This window comes from Typopeltis vanoorti, chromosome 12, assembly GCF_054136105.1.
Source record: "Typopeltis vanoorti isolate ZY-2024b chromosome 12, IOZ_Tvanoo_1.0, whole genome shotgun sequence".
NCBI classification, from domain to species: domain Eukaryota; kingdom Metazoa; phylum Arthropoda; class Arachnida; order Uropygi; family Thelyphonidae; genus Typopeltis; species Typopeltis vanoorti.
In genome coordinates this window covers 25,345,338-25,367,967 of record NC_143560.1, presented here as the reverse complement: position 1 = coordinate 25,367,967, position 22,630 = coordinate 25,345,338, and the positions used below count along the sequence as shown (strand labels likewise).

The window sequence follows — 22,630 nt, the reverse complement described above, 5'->3', positions numbered from 1 at the left end:
TATTAGGGGTACTACGGGGAGCAATAACTTAGATATTGGTTTAAGTTTTGGTAAAATCTCGGGCATAGAAGTTAGAAGAATATAGATAAAAGGAATTTGTAAGATTAGAGTAGAAATCGTAAATTGGGACACAACATCATAGTCTATATTTCACAATCCCAATATTACCTTTGTTACTCTTCTTTGAAACCTTTCCATAATTTCTTCACCCCCCCCCCACCCCTCAGAACTGAGGAGAAGAAATCTGTGCAGTCATATCCAGGCACTGTAAAGAGTGGAAAATGACTCCCTTATCCTTGCATGTCAATATTTGTTTCAACATCGCAATTATCCTCCGAGTTGTATTTGAATTTTTGCCATGTGACCTTTGGGCTTCAATTTCCTATCCACTGCAACTCCAAGAACCCTAGCCTTATCAGTTTTCCACCAATATAATATGCCATCTAAAATATCATGCCAAAGCAGCATGACGAGATTTCCTATATAGTATCACTATACTATACACATAGTACCTATATAATACCTATGCAATACAGATTTACAGTCTTTTGTGAGTGGAAGTCACATAAACGACACTTCCTATGAAGAGAGGAAAAATTCACTAAAACCTGCTTCAGTAGCTTTACACTTACAAACATTGAATTGAGAGCAATTATCATTTACCCACTGTTCCAGAATTCTTTAAGAGTTGTATATCAGTAGCATCCCTGATTGCCCTGTCTATCTTTGCATCATCAGCAAACAATTGACCATATGTCAGATCCTTTCCAATATCATTAATGTACAGATTGAACAACAACTGCCTGATCCCTGGGCTACATTGCTGGTCACTTTAAATATGTAAATTCACACTGCTCATAATACCACTTTCTGATACCATGTAAATTAAAAATACCAAATAAATAAAAATATCAGAATTTGTCCACAATACTAATCTACCAACATACTATACACCCATTTCTCCATTTACACGGTAGATTGATTCCAGAAAAAAAAAAAAAACCACGTAAAAAAGAATACAGTGCATATGAAAAAATAGAAGAATGGTTCCAGATGTGAAAACCCAATATGAACAATAAGTTATTTTCAAATAAAATATATGAAAATCATTGAATAAAACTATTTAATTTTAATGGAATGTTTTTTTTTTTTTAATTTTAAATACTTATTTAAATTTAAAGTATATACATATGTATCTTTCTTAAAGAAAATTCAGTGTGTCACTAATAAAACAAATTCGAAAAGATCCAAATACACCCGCACATATGGTTATTAGTTAAATTTTATTCACCGTCACTTTCTGACAGTAGCCGTATTCATAATGAATGTTTATTTTCTTGATCATCTAACTAGAGTAATTATTTGGACAATAGATCAAGTGTTAACTAATAAATATTTATTTATTTATATTTATTAGTTAACACTTGATCTATTGTCCAAATAATTACTCTAGTAGCCGTATTCTTTTGTGTGAGACTGGAATTAAATCACTTCCATCACTCGAAACACTTTGGCCTTCTTCATACTGCAATGGTGAAACATTTTCTTCAGTAAAAAGAACTAAATTAGCACTAATTTCAAATAATTCTGAAGGTCGATATTTTTTTTTTTTTTTTTACCACGAACTCTGTAATTAATCCTGTTTTGACTAGATCTTTGTATAATTCTTCATATTGCACCATATGACTTCAGTTCATGTTTAAACTGTTCAACTCGTTCAGTATTTGGATCATGTGTAAGAAAGTGACTCTGCAATTTACTAGCCATTTGAAACCCTTCTATAATTACTCTGCAGTGAGTGGAATCCCTTCATCATCACTTTTTTCATCGAGATTTGTCAACTATCAGTTCTTCAATATCTGCAGAAGAAAAATCATCAAATCCTTCTCTGCCAAATGCATGTGCAAATCAGATGATATTGGGATATTCAGGTGTATGCAAAGGTACAGGGTGGTTTTTTCAAACATTCTGGTCAAGTAGCTTTCCAGCATGCATTTAAAGTAAATGGATTCAATTCTGATAATGCCAACTTAGCAAGTTTGATGCAATCCAAAATAGAAAATTTCTTCCACACATCCATAACTGTCAGTAAATTATCCTTATCTGATTTATCCAAAATGTATTGGAATGTTCTTCTTATGTAGTAAGTTTTGAAAGTAGTGATCACACCTGGTCTGGAGGTTGTATTAGGTGGCAGAAAACAAAATTCCATATTCGGGTGTTCTAAAAAAGGATGGCCAAGGAAACTGTCTATAATCAATAAAAGTCGTCGTCATCATCATCAAATTCCTGCCATGTACCCACAAGGGGTGTACAGGATATGATAGTACTACATGAAAAAATCATACATATATTTATGTATGAATATATTTATGTGCATACTCCAGATGGTGACCTTAATATGAAGGCCATTACGTCACCATCATCATCAAATTCTTGACATGTACCCTCAAGGGTGTACAGGATATGATAGTACTACATGAAAAATTTACATCATTACTAACTTCCTATCTACAATTTTCCTCCAAATCAGTCTGTTACTTGTCAAGACTCCAACATTATCAGATCTTATATTTCTATCGTCTAAGGCACTTTGTAGCGTATCAATCCACCTATATCTTGGTCTTCCTCTGGGTCGTTTTCCTGCCAACCTGGCAGAGAACACTTGTTTTGATAATCTTTCCTCGCCCATTTGGTTTAGGTGACCATACCACCTGAGATTAGCTCTACTAACGCATTCCTGGATGCACACAATGTCAAGTTCTTTCCTAATATCCTCGTTTTTAATATGATATTGCCATTGATGCCATCTGTTCACGCCTCTAATCTTTCTCAGGACTCTCATATCTGCGGTCTCTAGTCTTTGGTCAAGTGTTTTACTTCTGACCCAGCTCTCGGATCCATAAGTTAAAACTGGTTTGAACACAGTCTTGTATACAGCTAATTTAGTGTTCCGACTAATTTCTCTCTTATTCCATCTGAATTTATTCAATTGACTTCCCACCATACCAACTTTGCTGATTCTGTTGTCCATTTCTATATTTAATTTACCATCTTCAGTAAAAATCGTGCCTAAGTAGCTGAAATGTTTTATTTGTTCCACAGGTTCTCCATTCAAAACACAGTTGACATTTTCAATGATTCTGCCTATTTTCATTGTCTTTGTCTTTTTATTGCTGACCTTCATACCATATCTATTACAACAGCTATTCAATTTAGTCAGAGACTTGTAGCGGATTTATTTAGAAGTATAACATCATCCACATAAAGCAAAGAGTTGACATTAACATCTCCAATTTTGATATCATGTTTAATACCACTTTCCTTCATAATGTGATCCATAAAGATAATGAATAACAGAGGGGATAATGTACATCTTTGTCTCACACCAGATTTAACATTAAACCATCTTCCTGTACTTCCTTCAATTCTAACTTCTGACTTACAACTCAAATAAAGAATAAGTATTGCTTGATATAATGCCCCATTGACACCATATAACTGCAGCGTATTGAATAGCTTCTCTCTTGGCACATTATCATATGCCTTTTCCAAATCGACAAAACTTAAGTACAGATCTTTGTTGTATTCCCATACTTTCTCGACTATTTGTCGTAAAGTGAAGATCTGATCCTGACAGCCTCTATTTGGCCTGAATCCAGCTTGTTCTTCACCAAGCTTTTCTTCCACAATTCTTCTCAACCGTTTCTAAAGTATACTTGCATAGATTTTGCCAGGAACACTCAGTAGGGAAATACCTCTGTAATTCTCACATTCAGTTTTATTTCCCTTTTATATATGGGTACTATGAGAGCTCTACTCCAATCATCGGGAATTCGTCCCTCTGTCCAGGCTTTCTGAACTATGCAGTGCAGCCACTGTAAGACAGTCACACCACCATACTTCAGCATTTCTGGTCGAATATCATCTAATCCAGCAGCCTTTCCACATTTCAAGCCTTTGATGGCTTTTTCTACTTCAAGTATGGATATGTATTCCTGTCTGCATGCCTGGTCAGTGTTTTTTACCACTGTGCTGTTATCACTGCTTGCTTCATTTAGCAGTTTTTCAAAGTAATTACTCCATACTTCAAGGATATCTTTTATTCCAGTTTTCATGTCACCTTTATCATCTCTAACTCCTTTTACAGCACTCTTTCCTCCATTCCTAAGCTTCTTCAACAACCTCCAAAATATTTTGCCAACTTCTTGATATTTATTTTCTATATTCTTGCCAAAGTCCTCCCATGACTTTTGTTTAGCTAGTTTTACACAGTGTTTAGCATTCTTGCATTTGTCTCTATATTCTCTAAGTGCAAAAGCTGACTTATTTGTCAAAAACTTTTGATATGCTTTCTTCTTTTCCTTCACTGCCTCTTTAACTTCCTGTGTCCACCAGGGAGTTCTGATTTTTCTATCCTTGCAGACAACCTCACCACATGCCTCTCTGGCTGAATCAATCAGTGTTTTCTTGAATGCTTGCCACCGAATCTCCAAGGTTTGGTTCCTGTTCTCAAACTCTTGAGTTTTTTCTTCAATAATCTTTGTGTATTTTAGTCTACAGTTCACATCTGAGAGCTGCTCAACTTTTATTCGCTTTAAAACTTTCTTACATGTTATTCTTTTCAATATGAAATTCAATTTTATCCTGCTCAAGACTAAATAGTGATCACTTCCAATTTCAAATCCTCTGTACACTCTAGTGTCCTGCACCAGGGAGAAAACATCACTATCAACAATAACATAGTCAATGAGACTTTTCTTATTCCTAGCCTCTTCTCTCCATGTGAATTTGCGCACATTTTTATGTTGGAACATGGTGTTAGTAATAACCAGTCCATGTCCTGAGCAGAAATCCAACAGATATTTGCCATTATTATTAGCTTTGCTCTTTTCACCAAATTTTCCCAAAATATTTTTGTATGTCTCACAATTATTTCCTACTCTGCTATTTAGATTCCCAACAAGGATCAACTTTTCATTTTTCATTGTGTCAGTTACTTTTTCTAAAGCATCAAAAAATTCCTCCACTTCTACCTTAGTAGAACCTTCTGTGGGACCATAGGCACAAATAAGTCTCATTGTCCAGTTCCCCATTCTCATATTTGTCCACACTGCTCTACTTGAGACTGACTGCCATTCAAGAAGATTAGCCTCGTATTTTGTGTTGAATAGTATGGCTACTCCTTCTTTTCCTTGATTGTCATTGCCTGAATATAACATTTTGTATTTATTGCTCAGAAAGATCTCACCAGTTTGTCTTTTTTGTTTCAGTCACCCCTATTATGTCAATCTTGTAGTTATCTAATTCCTCAGCTAGCTCCATTTCTTTGCCATTCAGGCTTCTTACGTTGATAGTACCGATCTTTAACTCTGGTGATGTTGGGTTGGGGTTTGTTTTTAGATTTGTTCCAGTAGCTGACTTTTCGCTGTTCGCCCTGGTTCCCTGGCGAAAACAACGGGGGCCTTGTTTAACCGGGCGATGCCCCAGCCGGTATGAAATTTTGTCATGTTGTACCATCATTTTTTTTATTTTGGTTTAACCAATAAGAATACAATTTGGTCGGCTTTCAAATCCAAATCCTCCCCCCCCCACCATTAAATAGTGTTTAACTTCTGGAACAGAACAATGATGGAACCATTCATTAAAAATTTATTATGTAACCCAACCTTTTTTTGTTTGCCTTCCAGTGCACTGGTAATGTGTTAAAATCCACACCTTTCATTGCCCATAGTCTTTGGGATTGATTAATGAGTAATGGTATTAAACATTTCAAATTGTAAACAAGAGATGATTCTTTAGAAAACAGCATAACTCCTTCCAAGCAGATTTATACAGACGGCCTTTGGTAACAGACCAACTTAACTTTGAGGAATTAGCATAGCACCCTTCTGCTTCCAGGAACCAATAGTAAGTGAATATAACGGATCATCTGTCGGCTTAACTTAGGGGAATCGTAATTACAAAAATTGATTTTTTTGTTATCACCACAATTGTCTACATTCTGTAGTGTAGAATAATCCCTGATATTTAAAACATCAAGAAGTTTCCCCAAAATTCAAGTACATATGTACCATTCTATGAAATGATAATTATAATGGATACCCTTTTTAACAGAACTGAATTCAAATAGAAATTTTAAAAATAAGCACCATTTGAACTGTGTAAAAATAGAATTGCTTTTGTTTTCTAAACCATGTTATTAATCAATCATGTAAAAAAAGGCCATGTAAAAATAGAATTAGCTGTATTGTACTATAGATTTACAGTCTTTTGTGGGTGGAAGTCACATCAAGGACTTCCACCCACATCACTTTCTCCATATGAAGGGGAAAAAATTCAGATTGCTTACTGAAATAGATTAAGATCTATTTCAGTAAGCAATCTTTAATTTTATTCACAGGTTTTAAGCTAACATGTTTCAAATAATTTCCTCTACATGTAAGTAGTATACATTCAAATTTCCCAGAAACTATTAATACAAACCAATTAATTTTTAAACTTTCACAGCCAATATATATAGCATGCATACAGACAGACCACATCTGATCTTTAACAGAAAACACAGAAATGAAGAAGCAATACACCAGGTTAGAAATATGAAAACTTTATTATATGGCAAACTTTTCTGCCAAGTCTAATGGCCACTGCCAGTGTGTGCTGAGCTTACTAATACGAAAGCTCAGTTTGCACTGACAAACGAAAGCTAAGTCATTTAAATTTCGTACAACATGATATGGTTTGCATGATATTGTAAGCAAAGAGTTTGATCTGAATCACCATTAGAGTCTGATAGGAAAGAGAAGAAACAATAATTATATATAATTAATAATTATATACAGTGTGTCCATTACTTTATTTTTTTTCTTAAAGCTCACACAAAACTGATTTCGATGTGAACATTATTTTTTTTTTTAAACCTAATTTAGAGAGAAAATATACTTTAAAATTCTTAAATTCCATTGAATAAAAAAAAAAAAAAAAATGTTAAAAAAAAAAAAAAGATATATAATATTCAAATATTAATATCAACTTAATTGAAAGAATCACAATTTTCAGAGTCAGAAATACAACTATCATATGGAAGGAGAAGTATTAATTCCTTGCTGGCAGAGGGTTCTGGTGAAACAAGTCCAGTTGACAAAGTAGTCTTGAAGAAATCATCAAGCTTCAGTTGACTTGAAACCTAGGTGCTGCTTCCTTATTACTGTAGATCTAAATTGTCTAAAATGTTCATAATAAGGAAGCAATCAGGGTCTGATTGAATCATCATCAGGGTCTGATGATGATTCAATATAATGTATGATGTCATTCATATGTTGTCTTATAACAGACAATTTAGGATAGAGTGCAACTGATTCTTTGTTTTTGTCATCATCATCATCTTGTTCTCCATGAAGAAGATTTTTCACAATCTCAACCTCAGAAAAAACTTGATAGTCAAGATCACCTTCATCATAGATACTTGATAGCATCAGTATAGACAAAGGTCGGAAAGACCCGAGTTCAATTCCTGTCTGTGATGTGAGGAACCTTTATCTGGTCACTTTCATTGAAAGATGAGTTAGCAGTCTTATACAGAGGTAAGGTTTTTTTTTCACCTGGAAACTTTGATTTTTCTTCCCACAGAATAGGCAAACCGGCCCCATGAACACACATGGATTACAGTCAGGAATACTTAAGATCCATAGGCCTGCTGGTCCCAAGCTCAGATAAAAATTGGGGGGTGGAGGATTAAGAAGGTGCCATACTTCCCTGTAAAAGGGGCCTTACAATCATTATATCATCATATGCTTAAAAACAAAAACATCACTTTCGAGCCACTGTCCGATATCATTCTGTTGCCAGCACTCATCCTGAAAATTAGATGCTTCAAATCCCTCAAAGTAGATTTTAGGTTTGACATTGTGTAACAACTTCTTCCGAACATTGGCTAAGGTAATAATCTTCATATCTTTCCACACAGCTGCTAAGTTGAAGACAGGAAATTTGATGTGGGCAAGTAAGTTTTGCAGTGTCCTGGTGCTCCTTGTATCTTCTGTTTCTGTTTCTTGCATATTCTGTTTCTTCTTATACAACCTCTTATATGTAATGATTACACTCTGATCCATCGACTGTATCAATGAAGTAGAGTTAAGAGGCAGAAAAACACATTTAATTCTCCCAACCCTGCTAACTACCCTCTCAGCATTAGAGTGAGCATGTGCATTATCTAGAAGTAAAACAGCCTTCATTTCATGAGAAGAAATTTTTAGCATATCCACCTGGTAGCATAACACACCAGGAATAAACTGGTTAAAGAATCAGTCACAGAAAATATCCATTGTAAACCAAGCATTTTTTGAGTGGGAATATATCACCAGTAACTGGTTTAATAAATCCTTTAAAGAACAAGGTTTATTTGCCATACCCAACTACCATAGGCTTAAGCCTATGCAGAGCCATCAGTGTCTGCACAAATTGAAATGGAAATTTGCTCCTTATTTAGCTTACAACCAGGGGTGCTTGTTTTGTGCTAGTAAGCCTTGGTATTTTTAGTAAAACTGCATGATAAAAAAAAGCCGTCTTGCCAGCATTATAGAGCTTGGATAAAATGAGGTCATTTCTTCAATTGCACCTTAAGATTCACCACAGGTTCTTTTATTAACAATGCTGTAGTGCTTTCAAAAATATCACAGTCATCCCCCCCCTCACCCCCACGAAAGTTTAGGACCATATGCTTTAGCAAGCCTTTCAGCAGGTGACTAATAACTCAACATGACTAACAACAACTCCACTTAGCACTGCTGCACTTGTAGCAGTGCTTCGTCTAGGTTTTTATCTTCAGCCACTTTCATATGATTCCTAATACCAACTGTAGAAGTAGTCATGGAACAATGATCTATATTGCATTTTAATGCAAACTCCTGAAGTTTTTGTGTGTGTATGTGCTTTTTGACTATAAATCTAGCCCACATGTTGTGCAACAGTTACATTATCTTCAAGCTTCTCAATCAATTCTAATTTTTGTGCAACACTCAAGTTAACACATTTATGCTTGACTTCTCTATGCCATGAGGCCATAATGATAGACAAATATTATGTATTTATTATAAAATATGTAAAAATCACAGTTATGTTAAAAACAAAGAAACAATAGAATAGGATGAACTGCACTGGAAGACTGACAGTGTTGATCTGCAAATCACTTGCCCTCTATTAATCCCCTCCCTCACCTAGATGACATAATATCCCTTTCCCAGCACTGGATGCATGATCAGACAATGCTAATTCATTGACCCAACCTTTTAGCATGCTCTATTATTGAATAAAAAAAAAAGTTCCAAATTTTTTCTTTAGGGCATAAATGTTTTGTCTGTTAAATCCAAAGTCCATTAAATTGAGGGATACTGTATATCCTATCTACAAAAGTTTGTAAACCGATTCGATTATTATTACTATGAGTAGGATAAGGGATAATCTGAAAACTCTGCTTTAGAGGCCAAAAATGCAATTTTTTTTAAATCATTTCAAGACTCCCAAAAAAGTGTGGTGGTAGTGGTCTAACACTGGGTGATGATATTCACCTATACCACCCAAAGATATTCACAAGCATCCATTTAGAAGTTGGGATCTAAAGATGCAGGCTGGTAAGTATGCCATCTACTGAACTAGCCAGAAAGCATATATGAACAAAAAATAAATTAGGAGTACTGAACAAACTTACTCCACAAAACTGGGAAGGATTAAGATAGTCATTTCTAATTAAATTCAGTCAATGAGTTCACAGTTTTCTTTTCATAATACTTGTAAAGGAATGGCTGCTAGGGTAGTCAGGTGGATGAGCATCTCTGCTTCCTTCGTCTAGAAAGGACTGGGTTGAAATTCTGTGACATGAGTATTTGTGTCATAAGAGTTTAGAGTCTCATTGCCACATGAGACTACTATTCTGCTTACTGGAGGCCTGAATGCAGCACAAAAAGTAGGTGGCATGTTTGGTTTCTGAAACAGACTTTTCAGATTCCTTAGTCTCACAGTACTAATGCACAACAGGCTTATAACCTATCACGGATGGGAATATCATTAAAAAAAATCTTTTTCTCTACATTAACCATCTTTTTGAACATCCTTCAACTCTTAACTGCCAGTTGACATTATGTATATACTACTACTATGTATAAAATTCCATTTAGATCATATAGCATGTCAAACAGTGATCCTGATTATATTTCTACAATTTCTCAACTATTTATAGCAAAAGTATCTGGTTTTAACAAACCCTGTGGTTTAAACCTGGCTTTCCTTTTTTTTTTTTTAAGGAAAATTCTTTTATAATTGTTCAAGTTTTGTTTACCTCTTTTTATTTAAACTGTTACAATGAAACTTCTATTCATCATTTGCAATTCAAACGTCCCGAATAATGCAATATTGTCACTTCATAGCTTTTTCATCAAAGCTCTCAGGTCAAATATCAACTATTCCTGCTGCCTTTCCATCATTTGTTTCCTACATTTCTCATACCTCAAGTATTCAAAGTATTGATGTGTGATTTAAAGCCTTCATCCTGGATATTTTTTTTTTCATTAAAAGTTTTCAAATCCAAACATTCAGAATATCCTATTGCCCATTATTTTCTCCATTTTCTCAGCATACTCCAAAACCCTTTTGGAGTATGCTTATTTTTCTTGTATGTAATTATTATTATTACATGACACCTCCAGGGAGTCCAAAGACTCATCGAGGGAAGGCAGCACCTACTCTATAACTCTGTCTCCACCACTCAATTCGCCAACTACAACGAACTGCAACTACACCATCAACTGCCCACCACCACTAGTATTTTCACAGACACAATCACAAACATCCATGCCAAGGGTGGGATTCGAACCCGCAGCCTTTTGGCTGGAGAGCGAATACGCTAACCACTCAGTCAATCAGGCTGGCATATTCTTTTCAAAATCTTCCCATAATTTGTTACACTATTTCTGTACATAATTTAGTCGTCCTATATTCTTTTCTATATAAGAGAAAATGCTGACTTACTAGCAAGGGACTTTTTTTTCTTTTTCAAATACCTTTTTTTTTTTTAAACTTCCTGTGTCTGCTGTGAAGTTCTTAGTTTTCAATCTTTGCAGACAATTCACAACATACATCCCTGGCTGAGTCGATTTCACCAGGATTGCCACTCTCTAAAGTTTAGTTGTTTTCAAACTCATGTTTTCATTTCGGAAAATTATGTAGACAACTACCGTGTTTGAGTAAAACTATAGTTTAATATAAACCAAAATCAACACTCGACATTTCGATCTTTATATCAAGATCATCTTCTGGAGCATATACATTATATACAGAAAAACAAGTTGCACTACAATCTACATGGTTTGCTAAAGTTGCTGACCAACCGTTACAATAATTATTGGCCTGGCCTCTGGTAAAAAAAAAAAAAAAAACCTTGACTACATCAACTCTAGAGTTCTATTATTATCTATTGGTTACAAAATTACATTGGTCTGGAGAACAACATGTTTATATATATATATATATATATATATATATTAAAAACATGATTATACATATAAATTTCAACCAGTTGGTATGGAATGGTTTCCAATACTAGCTGAAGGTTGCTTAAGGTCCTAAAGTATGCTGGGTACTAAGTATTAAGTAGGCTGAATATGTGCCATCCAAATATATCATGTTGGTGAAACTGGACATACATCTCTATAAGGAAAAAAGAACACAAAAGACACATTAAATATAACAATTTTGGTGAAGCAGGCCTCTCAGACCATGCTCTCAACACCTTACACTGAACTGATTGGAAAAGTACCTGCTCTCTACACCATACAAAAACCTGGTATGAAAGAAAATTTAAAGAAACCTGCAAAATTCTGATTAACCACCCTAATATCAACAATAATGGTGGCACGAAAGTTCCAAGAATTTGGATAGCACATGTTCAGCCAACTTAATACTTAGTACCCAGCATAGTTTAGGACTTTAAGCAACCTTCAGCTAGTATTGGAAACCATTCCATACCAACTGGTTGAAATTTATATGTATAATCATGTTTTTAATATACATATATATATATATACATATATATATGAAAGAATGATCATTAACTCAGTTAACATACATATTTTTATGAAGAATTGAATGACTAGAACCGAGATTTAAGTAAAAAGGTTTTAATATAAAAACACTACTAGTTTTGGCCTGTAACAGCCTTCATCAGGTGACATTATAAAAGAAAGAAAAAACAGTAAACACTGAAGGTTAAAAGACTATGAACAACATAGAGAGTCTTTATACATAATTAGCATGAAAACATTGTAGTTGTATTTAAAGCTGTTCTTTCGCTTGTTGCATTGTTGGGAGAATGGGTGCTTGCAGCATCACGTGAACGCCATTACATGATTACAGCTGAATGACTATCTGGGAAGTTGTAGCTCAAGTTATTATTTAGATGAACAGGATTGAAGATGATTTCTCTAGATTCCACGATTTTTCTCTCTAGTTCATCACTGCAACGGAAGATGTCAGTAGATTTTTCCCAGCAGACTTTGTGACTTTGGTTTTTATTATTAGGATTAGCCGAGAAAAGGATATGACTTGATAATGCACTGGCTCGCTGTCTCTTGCAAGTAATGTCCCTCATGTGTTCTTCCATACGCAATTCGACAGATTTGTCTGTCTGCCCAAAATAAGGAATATCACAATCACACAATATTTTATATATACCAGGGTATTTGAGTTGATGATGACAAGGTTTTGGGTGGCTTGAGTGGTTCTAGTCATTCAATTCTTCATAAAAAAAAAAAATATATATATATATAAACATGTTGCTCTCCAGCCCAATGTAATTTTGTAACCAATAGATAATAATAATGGGACTCTAGCGTTGATATAGTCAAGGTTTTTTTTTATTTTTTTTTTCCTACCAGAGGTCAGGCCAAAAATTGTTGTAACGGTTGGTCAGTAACTTGAGCAAACCATGTAGATTGTAGTGCAGCTTATTTCTCTGTATATAATGTATATGCTCCAGAAGATGATCTCGATATAAAGATAGAAACGTTGAGTGTTGATTTTGGTTTATATTAAACTAAAGTTTTACTCAAATATGGTAGTTATCTCCATAATTTTCCAAAATGCATTCTGATCACCATGTAAGCCTAAAAGAAAGGAAACTCATGTTTCCTTTTTCCAATTTTCACTTCAGAATTGTTTGAATAAACTCATGTTTTCCAATTTTCACTTCAGAATTGTTTGAATTTGATTGCTTTAAGGCATCGGTTCCCAACCGGTGGTATGCGTACCCCTGGGGGTATGTGCTGAGCCATTCAGGGATACACGGAAAATAATCAGTAATGGCAGAAAAACAAGTAAAGTAAAAAAAATGCAAAACGTTAGTTATGGAACAATAAATGCTATCACCGCTATTTTAAAAACAAGGGGTACAATTTATAGAAATGGGTTTAAAAGGGGTACACAAGTGGAAAGAAGACAGAACCACTGCTTTAAGGTAATAGCAAGATTATAAAACTAAAATAACCTGGCTTCGTCTATAATAATTAATATGCTTAGAAATTCTGTGAAGACATAGTTACAGGAACACTATAAATTAATATATAAAAATATGATAAAACAATTTGATTGGTACAATTTTAGCTGCATCATAGCATAGATAAGTAGCTAATCTACTAAACATTAATTAATGTTATGGTTTATGAGCTACAAATATCAAAGGACAGTAGCAGTGATTGTCACACCTCTAATGACCACCTAAAGAACAAATCACAAGTCAGGAGCCTGAAATAAGTAGGTTGTTAGGAAGTCAAATTTCATTTCATTCAATTAAAGAATCAAGATCAGATTGAAAGAGTAAAATGAGTTTCTAAATGCTACTTACAGTTTCTATTAAATTCAGGGTTAAAGCTTTGGCAGCTTGTAAACCTTCCACTTTAGGATGGCTAAAGTAGAGAGAAAAAAAAAAATATATATATAGAGCTTTTATCATAAACTCAGAAAATCAGTGTCAAATATCTAATATATTATTATTTTGCTAAACAGATAAAATATGGTTTGCTTTAGAGCAACACAGTATGCTATTAAATGAACATACCATATTGTTCAACTACATCATTTTATGACAAATTTCAGAAAGTGACCATAATTCAGTAGAGAATTGTTATTGTTCAGGATTATTAGTTGTTTTCAAACTCATGTTTTCTTATAATATTTATATATGTGATCTACAGTTCAATTTTCACTTCTAAGAATTGTTTGAATTCGATTGTTTTAAGGTAATAACAAGAAAATGAAAAATATCATATAGTATTATATTTCTGGAAGGTGAGTGGTAGTCTAACTTTTCTTCCATATTATTATAATAATATGTTACCAACATGTAATAATACTTAATATAATGACAAATTCGCCAAACTTAGAGTGATAATTCCATTTTGGTGCATTGATCTTTTTGGAAGAACACTAAATGCCATTTTTAAAGGGAGGAAACTCTTGGACCTTTGCTCAACAACATCAGTATTAGCAATTCTTTTATATAATTCAAAATTATAAAAGCAATCTGTCATGTACAAAGGTTTTTGAATATTTCTAAAAATGAAAACATCAGGTTTCTTAATAGCAACTGCACCCACAAAAGTTTAAAATGTACTGGTTTTGATCTTTTAATTAATATTTTAACTTTATAATAAATTTATAACAGACCCATATATAGTCTCTCTTTCATGAACAAACTGGAGCTATATGCAAGATGTTATGATATTGACAGTGATATCAAATAATGAATTCATTAAGAAGCTACAGGATGACAATTATTACCGTCAAAGGAGTAGTATGGTATATTAGTCATTAATCCATTATAACACGATGGATAATATGTGGAAAAGACATTTCTTCTTGTACATTTGCAACTCAAAAATTCTATATACATTCAGACCACAAGACTGATTTCCCCAAGCAGAAGTTGCATGGCTAGATTGGTCACAGCTAATTTCTCTATTGCTATGAGATGAGACCCAGCAATCTTGAACCTTATATCACCTCCTCTACATACAGTCTCAAGTAATTATCTCTTAGCTTCCATTTCCTTTCCTCCCTCTCTGTGACCATTCCTCCTTTCAATCTGTGTCTTCATACTTGAAATCCCTTTAAGTACATGAGCTGCATTCCTTATGCTAATTTGCCAATGAATGTCATTTACATTCTACTTTATACTCCCTGTTCTATAGTGCATCCGTATCTCCTACATACCATATTTATCATCTGCTGGTTCATTAGTACCAGCCAAAATAAACATCTCTTCATTCTTTCAGCATCATTAACTACATTAATCTTAGTTCCAGGGAAACACAATTTGGTCGCACTCTCTTCAAGCACTGCTCTTAAAATTCAATCCTTACTCTTCCCCTTTGCTCTTACATACTCTGCTTTCTCTTCCACTGCATCACTCCTTTCTTTTGCTTCTGTGTCATACCATCTGCCAGGTATTTCTCCAACCATTCAATTTCATGTTTTGTTCTATGGAGAACTCCACGTAGGTGTACTATCTCTCTCATTAGCATCATGTCATTCTCTTCATTTTCAAAACAGTTCATTCTTGTTGCTACTCTAACAGCATGCACACGTTCACCTTGCTTCCAACATTTTACTTGTAACATCAACCTTGCTATTCACAAATGCATTTTCCTCAGACAGCATCATTCAACTCACCACTATCAACTCTTCTTACACTTTCCACATATTCATTTTGCTCTTGAAACACTTCTGTTACACCCTTACCAGTTTCATTCTTCTGCAAAGTAACATGTTCTATGAAGCAAAAACATTTTGCACACACTACAGTGAACAAAATCACATATGTTGAAGTTACCTGTGATTGTTCTATGCATCAGTGCCATAAAGTACATTACAATATACTTATAACAAAAATAAAAGCTTCTAAAACCACACAAACAAGCAAACACTCATAAAAATAATCCAGAAAAATTAAATCAATTATTATTATTACATGACACTTCCAGGGAGTCCAAAGATTCGTCGAGGGGAATGTACCTACTCCACAATTCTCAGTCTCTACCACCAACTACAACTAATTTCGTCATCTACTGCCGACCACCACTAGTATTTTCACAGACAATCACAAACATCCATACCCATGGAAGAATTTGAACCCGCAGCCTTTTGGCTGGAGAGCGGATACATTAACCACTCGGCCAACCAGGCCGGCAAACTTATCTTTCAGCTCCAAAAATCTCACCATGCAGCAACTAACACTACCTATGTGTCTCTGTTGACCCAAGGCATTCACCCAGCACAGCCCAACATATTATTAGCTTGTCATGTGACAGCTATCAAATGCCTTTGCAAAATCTAAATATACCATTGCATCTCCATTGTCTGCATTTGCCACTTTGCTGTAATAAGTAGATTGCTAAAACATGATCTTCTTCAAAAAACCCTCTTGCTGTCCAAAGAGAATGCTGCTCTCGTCAACCCAATTCTAAATCTTGGTTTTCATCAACCTCTCTAACACTTTTAACTATGACTCCAGATATAAGCAGAAGCCTTAGTACGATCACTTCCTTTATGAAATGGAACAATTTTGCACTCTTTCAATTGAGTAAACTTGATATTAATAGGACTGTACGATTTGAAATATCACCACAGTCTCATTGACATCAAGTTTACTCAGTTCCTCACATATCTCTTGCTCACTATAATGCCCCCCCACCCCCATCCTTTACCACTGCGCCCAATTTTTACATAATGTTATCTTCATCAGGATGAAATATCTTTATGAATTGCTCATTTAACATCTCAACTATATCCTCATCAGTGGTTCCTTCCACAATCATTCTTTCTTCTACTGGATTTTTTTTGTTAGAAGTCGTAATAATCTGTTGCGAGGAGTAGAGTAAGATGACAAGAAAAGTAACTCACTTCGTAAGGATAATTAAAAGAAACACACGTATTAACCACAGTGAAAATTATTTAATTGTAAATATTTCATCCTAAGTACCTTAGGACATCATCAGTGCAGTAGTTTAAAACAATAATAGGAATAACATACAGTTAGGGCGCATGATTACAAAAGAGTCTCATTAAACATGCGTAACATGTTACAGAAGTAAAAAAAAAAAATTTAACACAATTTTGTATGACAATTTCCCATACTTTAGGAATAGTAAGAACGTCGTTGTGGTTTAAGTTTGATCTGTGTAGTAGGGCTTCAGAACTTTCTTTGTATAAATGTTCATGTTCATATAAAGATCTATGTAAAAGTTTAGACTTTTCCCAATGGATCCAATGGTTTGGATTTTCAATTCTGTGTTGAGAGAGGCCAGATTTCTCAGTTTAAAAAGACGAATGTGGTCTTGATGTTCCGAGATGCGTTTCTGAACAGACCTACCTGTCTGTCCAAAGTAAGACAATTTGCATGAGCATGGAATCTCATAAAAACCAGGCAACATCAAAGGTGAGAGTTTGTCCTTAGGAGAAGGAAACAAATTGTAAATTTGGTTGATAGGTTTGTAAGTAGTGGCAAAATTGTATTTCTTCATAATTTTAGAAAGACGTTCGGAGATGCCTTTGACGTACGGTATGGGAATCCTATGGAGTTCTTCCTGTCTGGCTTGATGTGTGGAGAAGTGACTGATGATTTTTTTGAGTTGTTTTAGGATTATAGGATGGCTATTTTTTTTTTTTTTTTAAATTCTTTCTAATTCCTGGTTTAAAGATTCTTCAGAAGAGCAGAATTTGTGTGCTCTAGAAACTAGCGATTTAATAATGCCAGATTTCTGAGATGGATGATGAGCAGATGAATTGTGAATGTAGCGACCTGAGAATGTAGGCTTGCGAAAGACAGACTTAGCGATGGAACCGTCTTCTTTTCTTCATCATCATCAAATTCCTGCCATGTGTCCTCAAGGGGTGTACAGGATATGATATTACTACATGAAAAAATTTACATCATTACTAACTTCCTATCTACAATTTTCCTCCAAATCAGTCTGTTACTTGTCAAGACTCCAACATTATCAGATCTTATATTTCTATTGTCTAAGGCACTTTGTACCGTATCAATCCAAGTATATCTTGGTCTTCCTCTGGGTTGTTTTGCTGCCAACCTGGCAGAGAACACTTGTTTTGCTAATCTTTCTTCGCCCATTCTGTTTAAGTGACCATACCACGTAAGATTAGCTCTGCTAACGCATTCCTGGATGTTGACAACATCAAGTTCTTTCCTAATATCCTCATTTTTAATATGATATTGCCATTGATGCCATGTGTTCACACCTATAATCTTTCTCAGGACTCTCATATCTGTGGTCTCTAGTCTTTGGTCAAGTGTTTTACTTCTGACCCAGTTCTCAGATCCATAAGTTAAAAATGGCTTGAACACTATTGTATACACCTAATTTTGTGTTCCGACTAATTTCTTTGTATGTCTCACAGTCATTTCCTATTCTGCTATTTAGATCCCCAACAAGGACCAACTTTTCCTTTTTCATTTTGTCAGTTGCTTTTTTTATAAAGCCTCAAAAAATTCCTCCACTTCTACCTTAGTAGAACCTTCTGTGGGACTATAGGCACAAATAAGTCTCATTGTCTAATTCTTCATTCTGATATTTACCCACATCACTCTACTTGAGACTGCCTGCCATTCAAGAAGATTAGCCTCATATTTTGTGTTGAATACTATGGCTACTCCTTCTTTTCCTTGATTGTCATTGCCTGAAAATAACATTTTGTATTTATTGCTCAGAAAGATCTCGCCAGTTTTTGTCTTTTTTATTTCAGTCACCCCTATTATATCGATCTGGTACTTATCTAATTCCTCAGCTAGCTGCATTTCTTTGCCATTCAGGCTTCTTATGTTGATATTACCGATCTTTAACTCTGGTGATGTTGAGTTGGGGTTTGTTTTCAGATTTGTTCCAGTAGCTTACTTTTTGCTGTTTCCCCTGGTTCCCTGGCAAAAACAACAGGGGCCTTGTTTAACTGGGTGACACCTCAGCCGGCATGAAATTTTGTCATGTCGTACCATCATTTTTTATTTTGGTTTAACCAATAAGAATACAATTTGGTCGGCTAAATCCCAAATTGCCAGCCCATCCTCCTTCATTGTGCAGGAAGATGTTGGGTATCCAAGTAGATACCCAACAGGGTGCATCACGAAAAGGTGAGGATTGGACATTAGGGCAGATGCCCTGGTCGGTTCTCTGCATTCCTTTAAAGGCTATGTGGAGGTCTCCTCTCAGTTATACAGCTTTGACCCTTAAGCAATCCAGTATTCTTTTCTTTGGATGTGTAAATCCAAAAAGGAGATACCCTGTGGAGATTCTTTTTCTAATGTAAAGTTGATGTGATGATGAAGAAGGTTAATTTTATCTAGAAACAGTTGTAATTCATGTTCAGGATGATCCCAGACTGCAAATATGTTGTCGACATATCTTAACCAAATTTTTGGTTTGGGTTCAAAAGTGAATATTTTTTCCTCAAGGTGTTCTAGAAACAAGTTTGCTAGGTTTGGTGATAAAGGAGATCCCATTGCTGTTCCTTCTTCTTGCTTGTAAATTTGACCTTTCCAGGTGAAGTAACCTGATGCAATAACAAACTTGAACAATTCAACTATATCAGACGGAAATGTTTGAGTTAGTAATTCTATTGTTTCTTTATGGGGGAATGTTTGTGAAGAGGGAGACAACATCGAAGCTGATTAGCAAGTCAGCTTTTGATAGTTGAGTATCCCTGAGTTCAATAACTTATATGTTAAGACTGGAAAATGTATTTTCTTGCTCGTAATAACTTATCTTACGATAAATCTCGACCATATTATTATCCTTTCACTCGGGTAAATTCCTTTACAAGGTGACAGGAAACTATAAATAAATATGAGTTCGAAGTAAGATTCATTAAAATCTGAACAAGTTTCGAAATCTTTGTTACGTCATACGATCCCAGGTTAGATCACATCTCACGACCTTCCCACACTCTCTCCAATTTCCTTCTGGTTCCTTCTTCCAATATCTCATAAATCCTCTCCCTCTCTCTTTCCCGCCCAAACTTGTTTTTCTCCGTTCTTTCAGTTTACAATGAAATTCCCATGTGATTGTTGTACGGTTCCCAACGCAAAGGCACACGCTATCTCAAAATAACATAGTTTTCTGACAGCAGCCAATCAAATCACATTAGCAGAGTCCCTTAGAAATACTTTCAGTAACAACAAATAAAATGCATATATTACAGTTCACTTAGGATACATTTACAAGTTAATATAAAGAATTTATATAAGATAAATAACTAAAAAAATTACAATTATTATTTCAATGAACAAAAAACAATAAGTGTTTAAATTACAATTTACTTAAGAGCAAACTTAGCTCAGGAAATGCAATTCATGTTAAATCATGAATGAAGTATTAATAATCATAAAATTCTTCATTCACAATTTAACAATACCATACATTAGGGGCATATCAGAAAAAAATAGAACACTACATAAATATAATATTAAGACAACCTTCAGACTTACTACAAAATTAAGAAATTTACTCAGCTCATCCAAAGATCACATTCTGTTCCTGTATGTTGTTCTCTGTTAACCACATCTCATTCACACCAATGATTTGCAAACTGATCAACTTTATCAAGGCTACAAACAATGCATCCTTCTTTCTAATACCCACTGTATTGGTGTATAAGCATAGTAGCTTTCTCCTGGTTTCCCTTTCCTTCTTACAGTTCATTTCCCCATCATCTGAGTCCTATAACTCTATTGCTCCCATTGAGGTAATACCTGCATTCCCATCTTGTCTCCTCTCATCAACAATCTATCCAACTTCATACAGCCACTCTCAACTTCAATGCAAACAATCCAAGCAGCTCTCTTCTATTTTCTATTTTCAGATTTATCTCGTCCATCGACAAATCTGATCCCTCTTCCTGCACATTCTAGCTAATGTGCAATTCATAATAACTGTTTTCTCATCAGCTCTCCAGTATCATACCTTGGCAACACACTCAAAAGTATCACTTCAATGTCTCTAGCAACCCATGCTAACTCATTCACAGTTCCTACAAATCATCTACCAACACAGTTAACTCTCCACTCCATTGCCCCTCTAAGATATACTTTTGACACCTGCTCCATTTTCACATCTTTCCCCAGATTCATCTTTGAATCATCTGTTACTGGTACTCTCCTTCTTACACTAGCCACTACCAATCTGTTCTCAAAATATTCTATCTCACTCTGCACATGCCTCAGTTAATTTCTCAACAATACCAATTCTTTTCTAATATCCTTACTTGTGTTCATTTCTTTTATACTAGCATATTTACCATTCCTCCTTCGTTATTATTATTATTAGACAGGCACCTGCAAGGAGTCCGAAGACTCATCGCAGGAGACCCAATCTATCCAGACAATCTACCATACGTCTCCTTGAACCCATTAACAGACAAAGCACTCACAACTGACTCTGGCAACACATTCCACTCACTCAATTCTCCAAGCAAAAAATCTAGTCCTCACACCACCCTATTAACCACACCATTATTCAACTTCCAGGGATGATCCTTAGTTCTGGTCCCTCTAGCCAAGTGCTGAAACATTTCCCCTGCATCTACTTTATAAAACCCTTTAAGCAACTTAAAAGTTTCTATTATATCCCTTCTTTTTCTCTTATCAACTAATTTCTGCAATCTGCACACCATCAACCTATCCTCATAGGAAACATTCTACAGGACACTCACCATCTTGGTCACTCGTCTCTGAATCCTCTCCACCAATCCTCATTGCCAAGAAACCCACGGAACCAGACTTGAGCACAGTAATCCAGAGGTGAATGTATCAAGGCATTATAAAGAGGTGACTACCCATGGGTAGTGACTTCCCACCATAATGTAATAACAGCATACATTTCCTAGGATATGTGTTTCTACATTATGGAAAATACCAAGAATAGCAATCAGAACTTTAACCACCTTTGCTGCAAGTTGCCCGAGATTGTACTACGTGCTAGGACTACTTGCATTAGCTCAAGCTAGTAATCGCCGATTCTTTTATAGTTTATTATACTATATTCGGCATGAAACTCTCTGATTCCAATCTTTGAGTTTCTTATTCGGTTTTAAAACAATGTGGCTGGGTAGTAACCTCCCACCATAATGTAATAACAGCATACATTTCCTAGGAAATGTGTTTTTACATTATGGAAAATACCAAGAATAGCGATCAGAACTTTACCACCTTTGCTGCGAGTTTATTATTATTATTGTTCCGGGAAACTCCAAGGAGTCGACAGATTCATCGAGGGAAGCCCTAACATCATGTCAAGAACAACTATTCAACATTCACACAGTATCTATCATACCTTGCCTTGAACTCATTTATGGTCGTAGCACCCACAACAGACTCTGGAAGCTTATTCCACACATTCACAACTCTCCAAGTAAAAAAAATTGCTCTAACACCCTTGTCAACCACGCTCTTGCCCAGCTTCCATGCATGGCCCCTAGTCCTCCCACCACCAGTCATATTTTCAAAAATATCTTCTGGATCAATCTTATAAAAACCCTTCAGTAATTTGAATGTCTCAATCATATCATCCCTCCTTTG

The 22,630-nt window shown here is 35.1% G+C and overlaps 1 protein-coding gene across 3 annotated transcripts in view; it reads right to left on the bottom strand.

The window, feature by feature from the left end:
- Positions 1-22,630, bottom strand: part of LOC150100638 (uncharacterized) — a 296,632-nt gene that overhangs the window by 130,005 nt on the left and 143,997 nt on the right. For all 3 annotated transcript variants that reach the window (XR_016549179.1, XM_090401968.1, XM_090401969.1), the window contains exon 9: positions 13,892-13,952. Coding sequence is in view for 2 of the 3 variants with exons in the window: in XM_090401968.1 (XP_090258094.1) it covers positions 13,892-13,952 (61 nt within the window). In the remaining variant the exon portion in view is untranslated. The remainder of the gene's footprint in view (positions 1-13,891; positions 13,953-22,630) is intronic.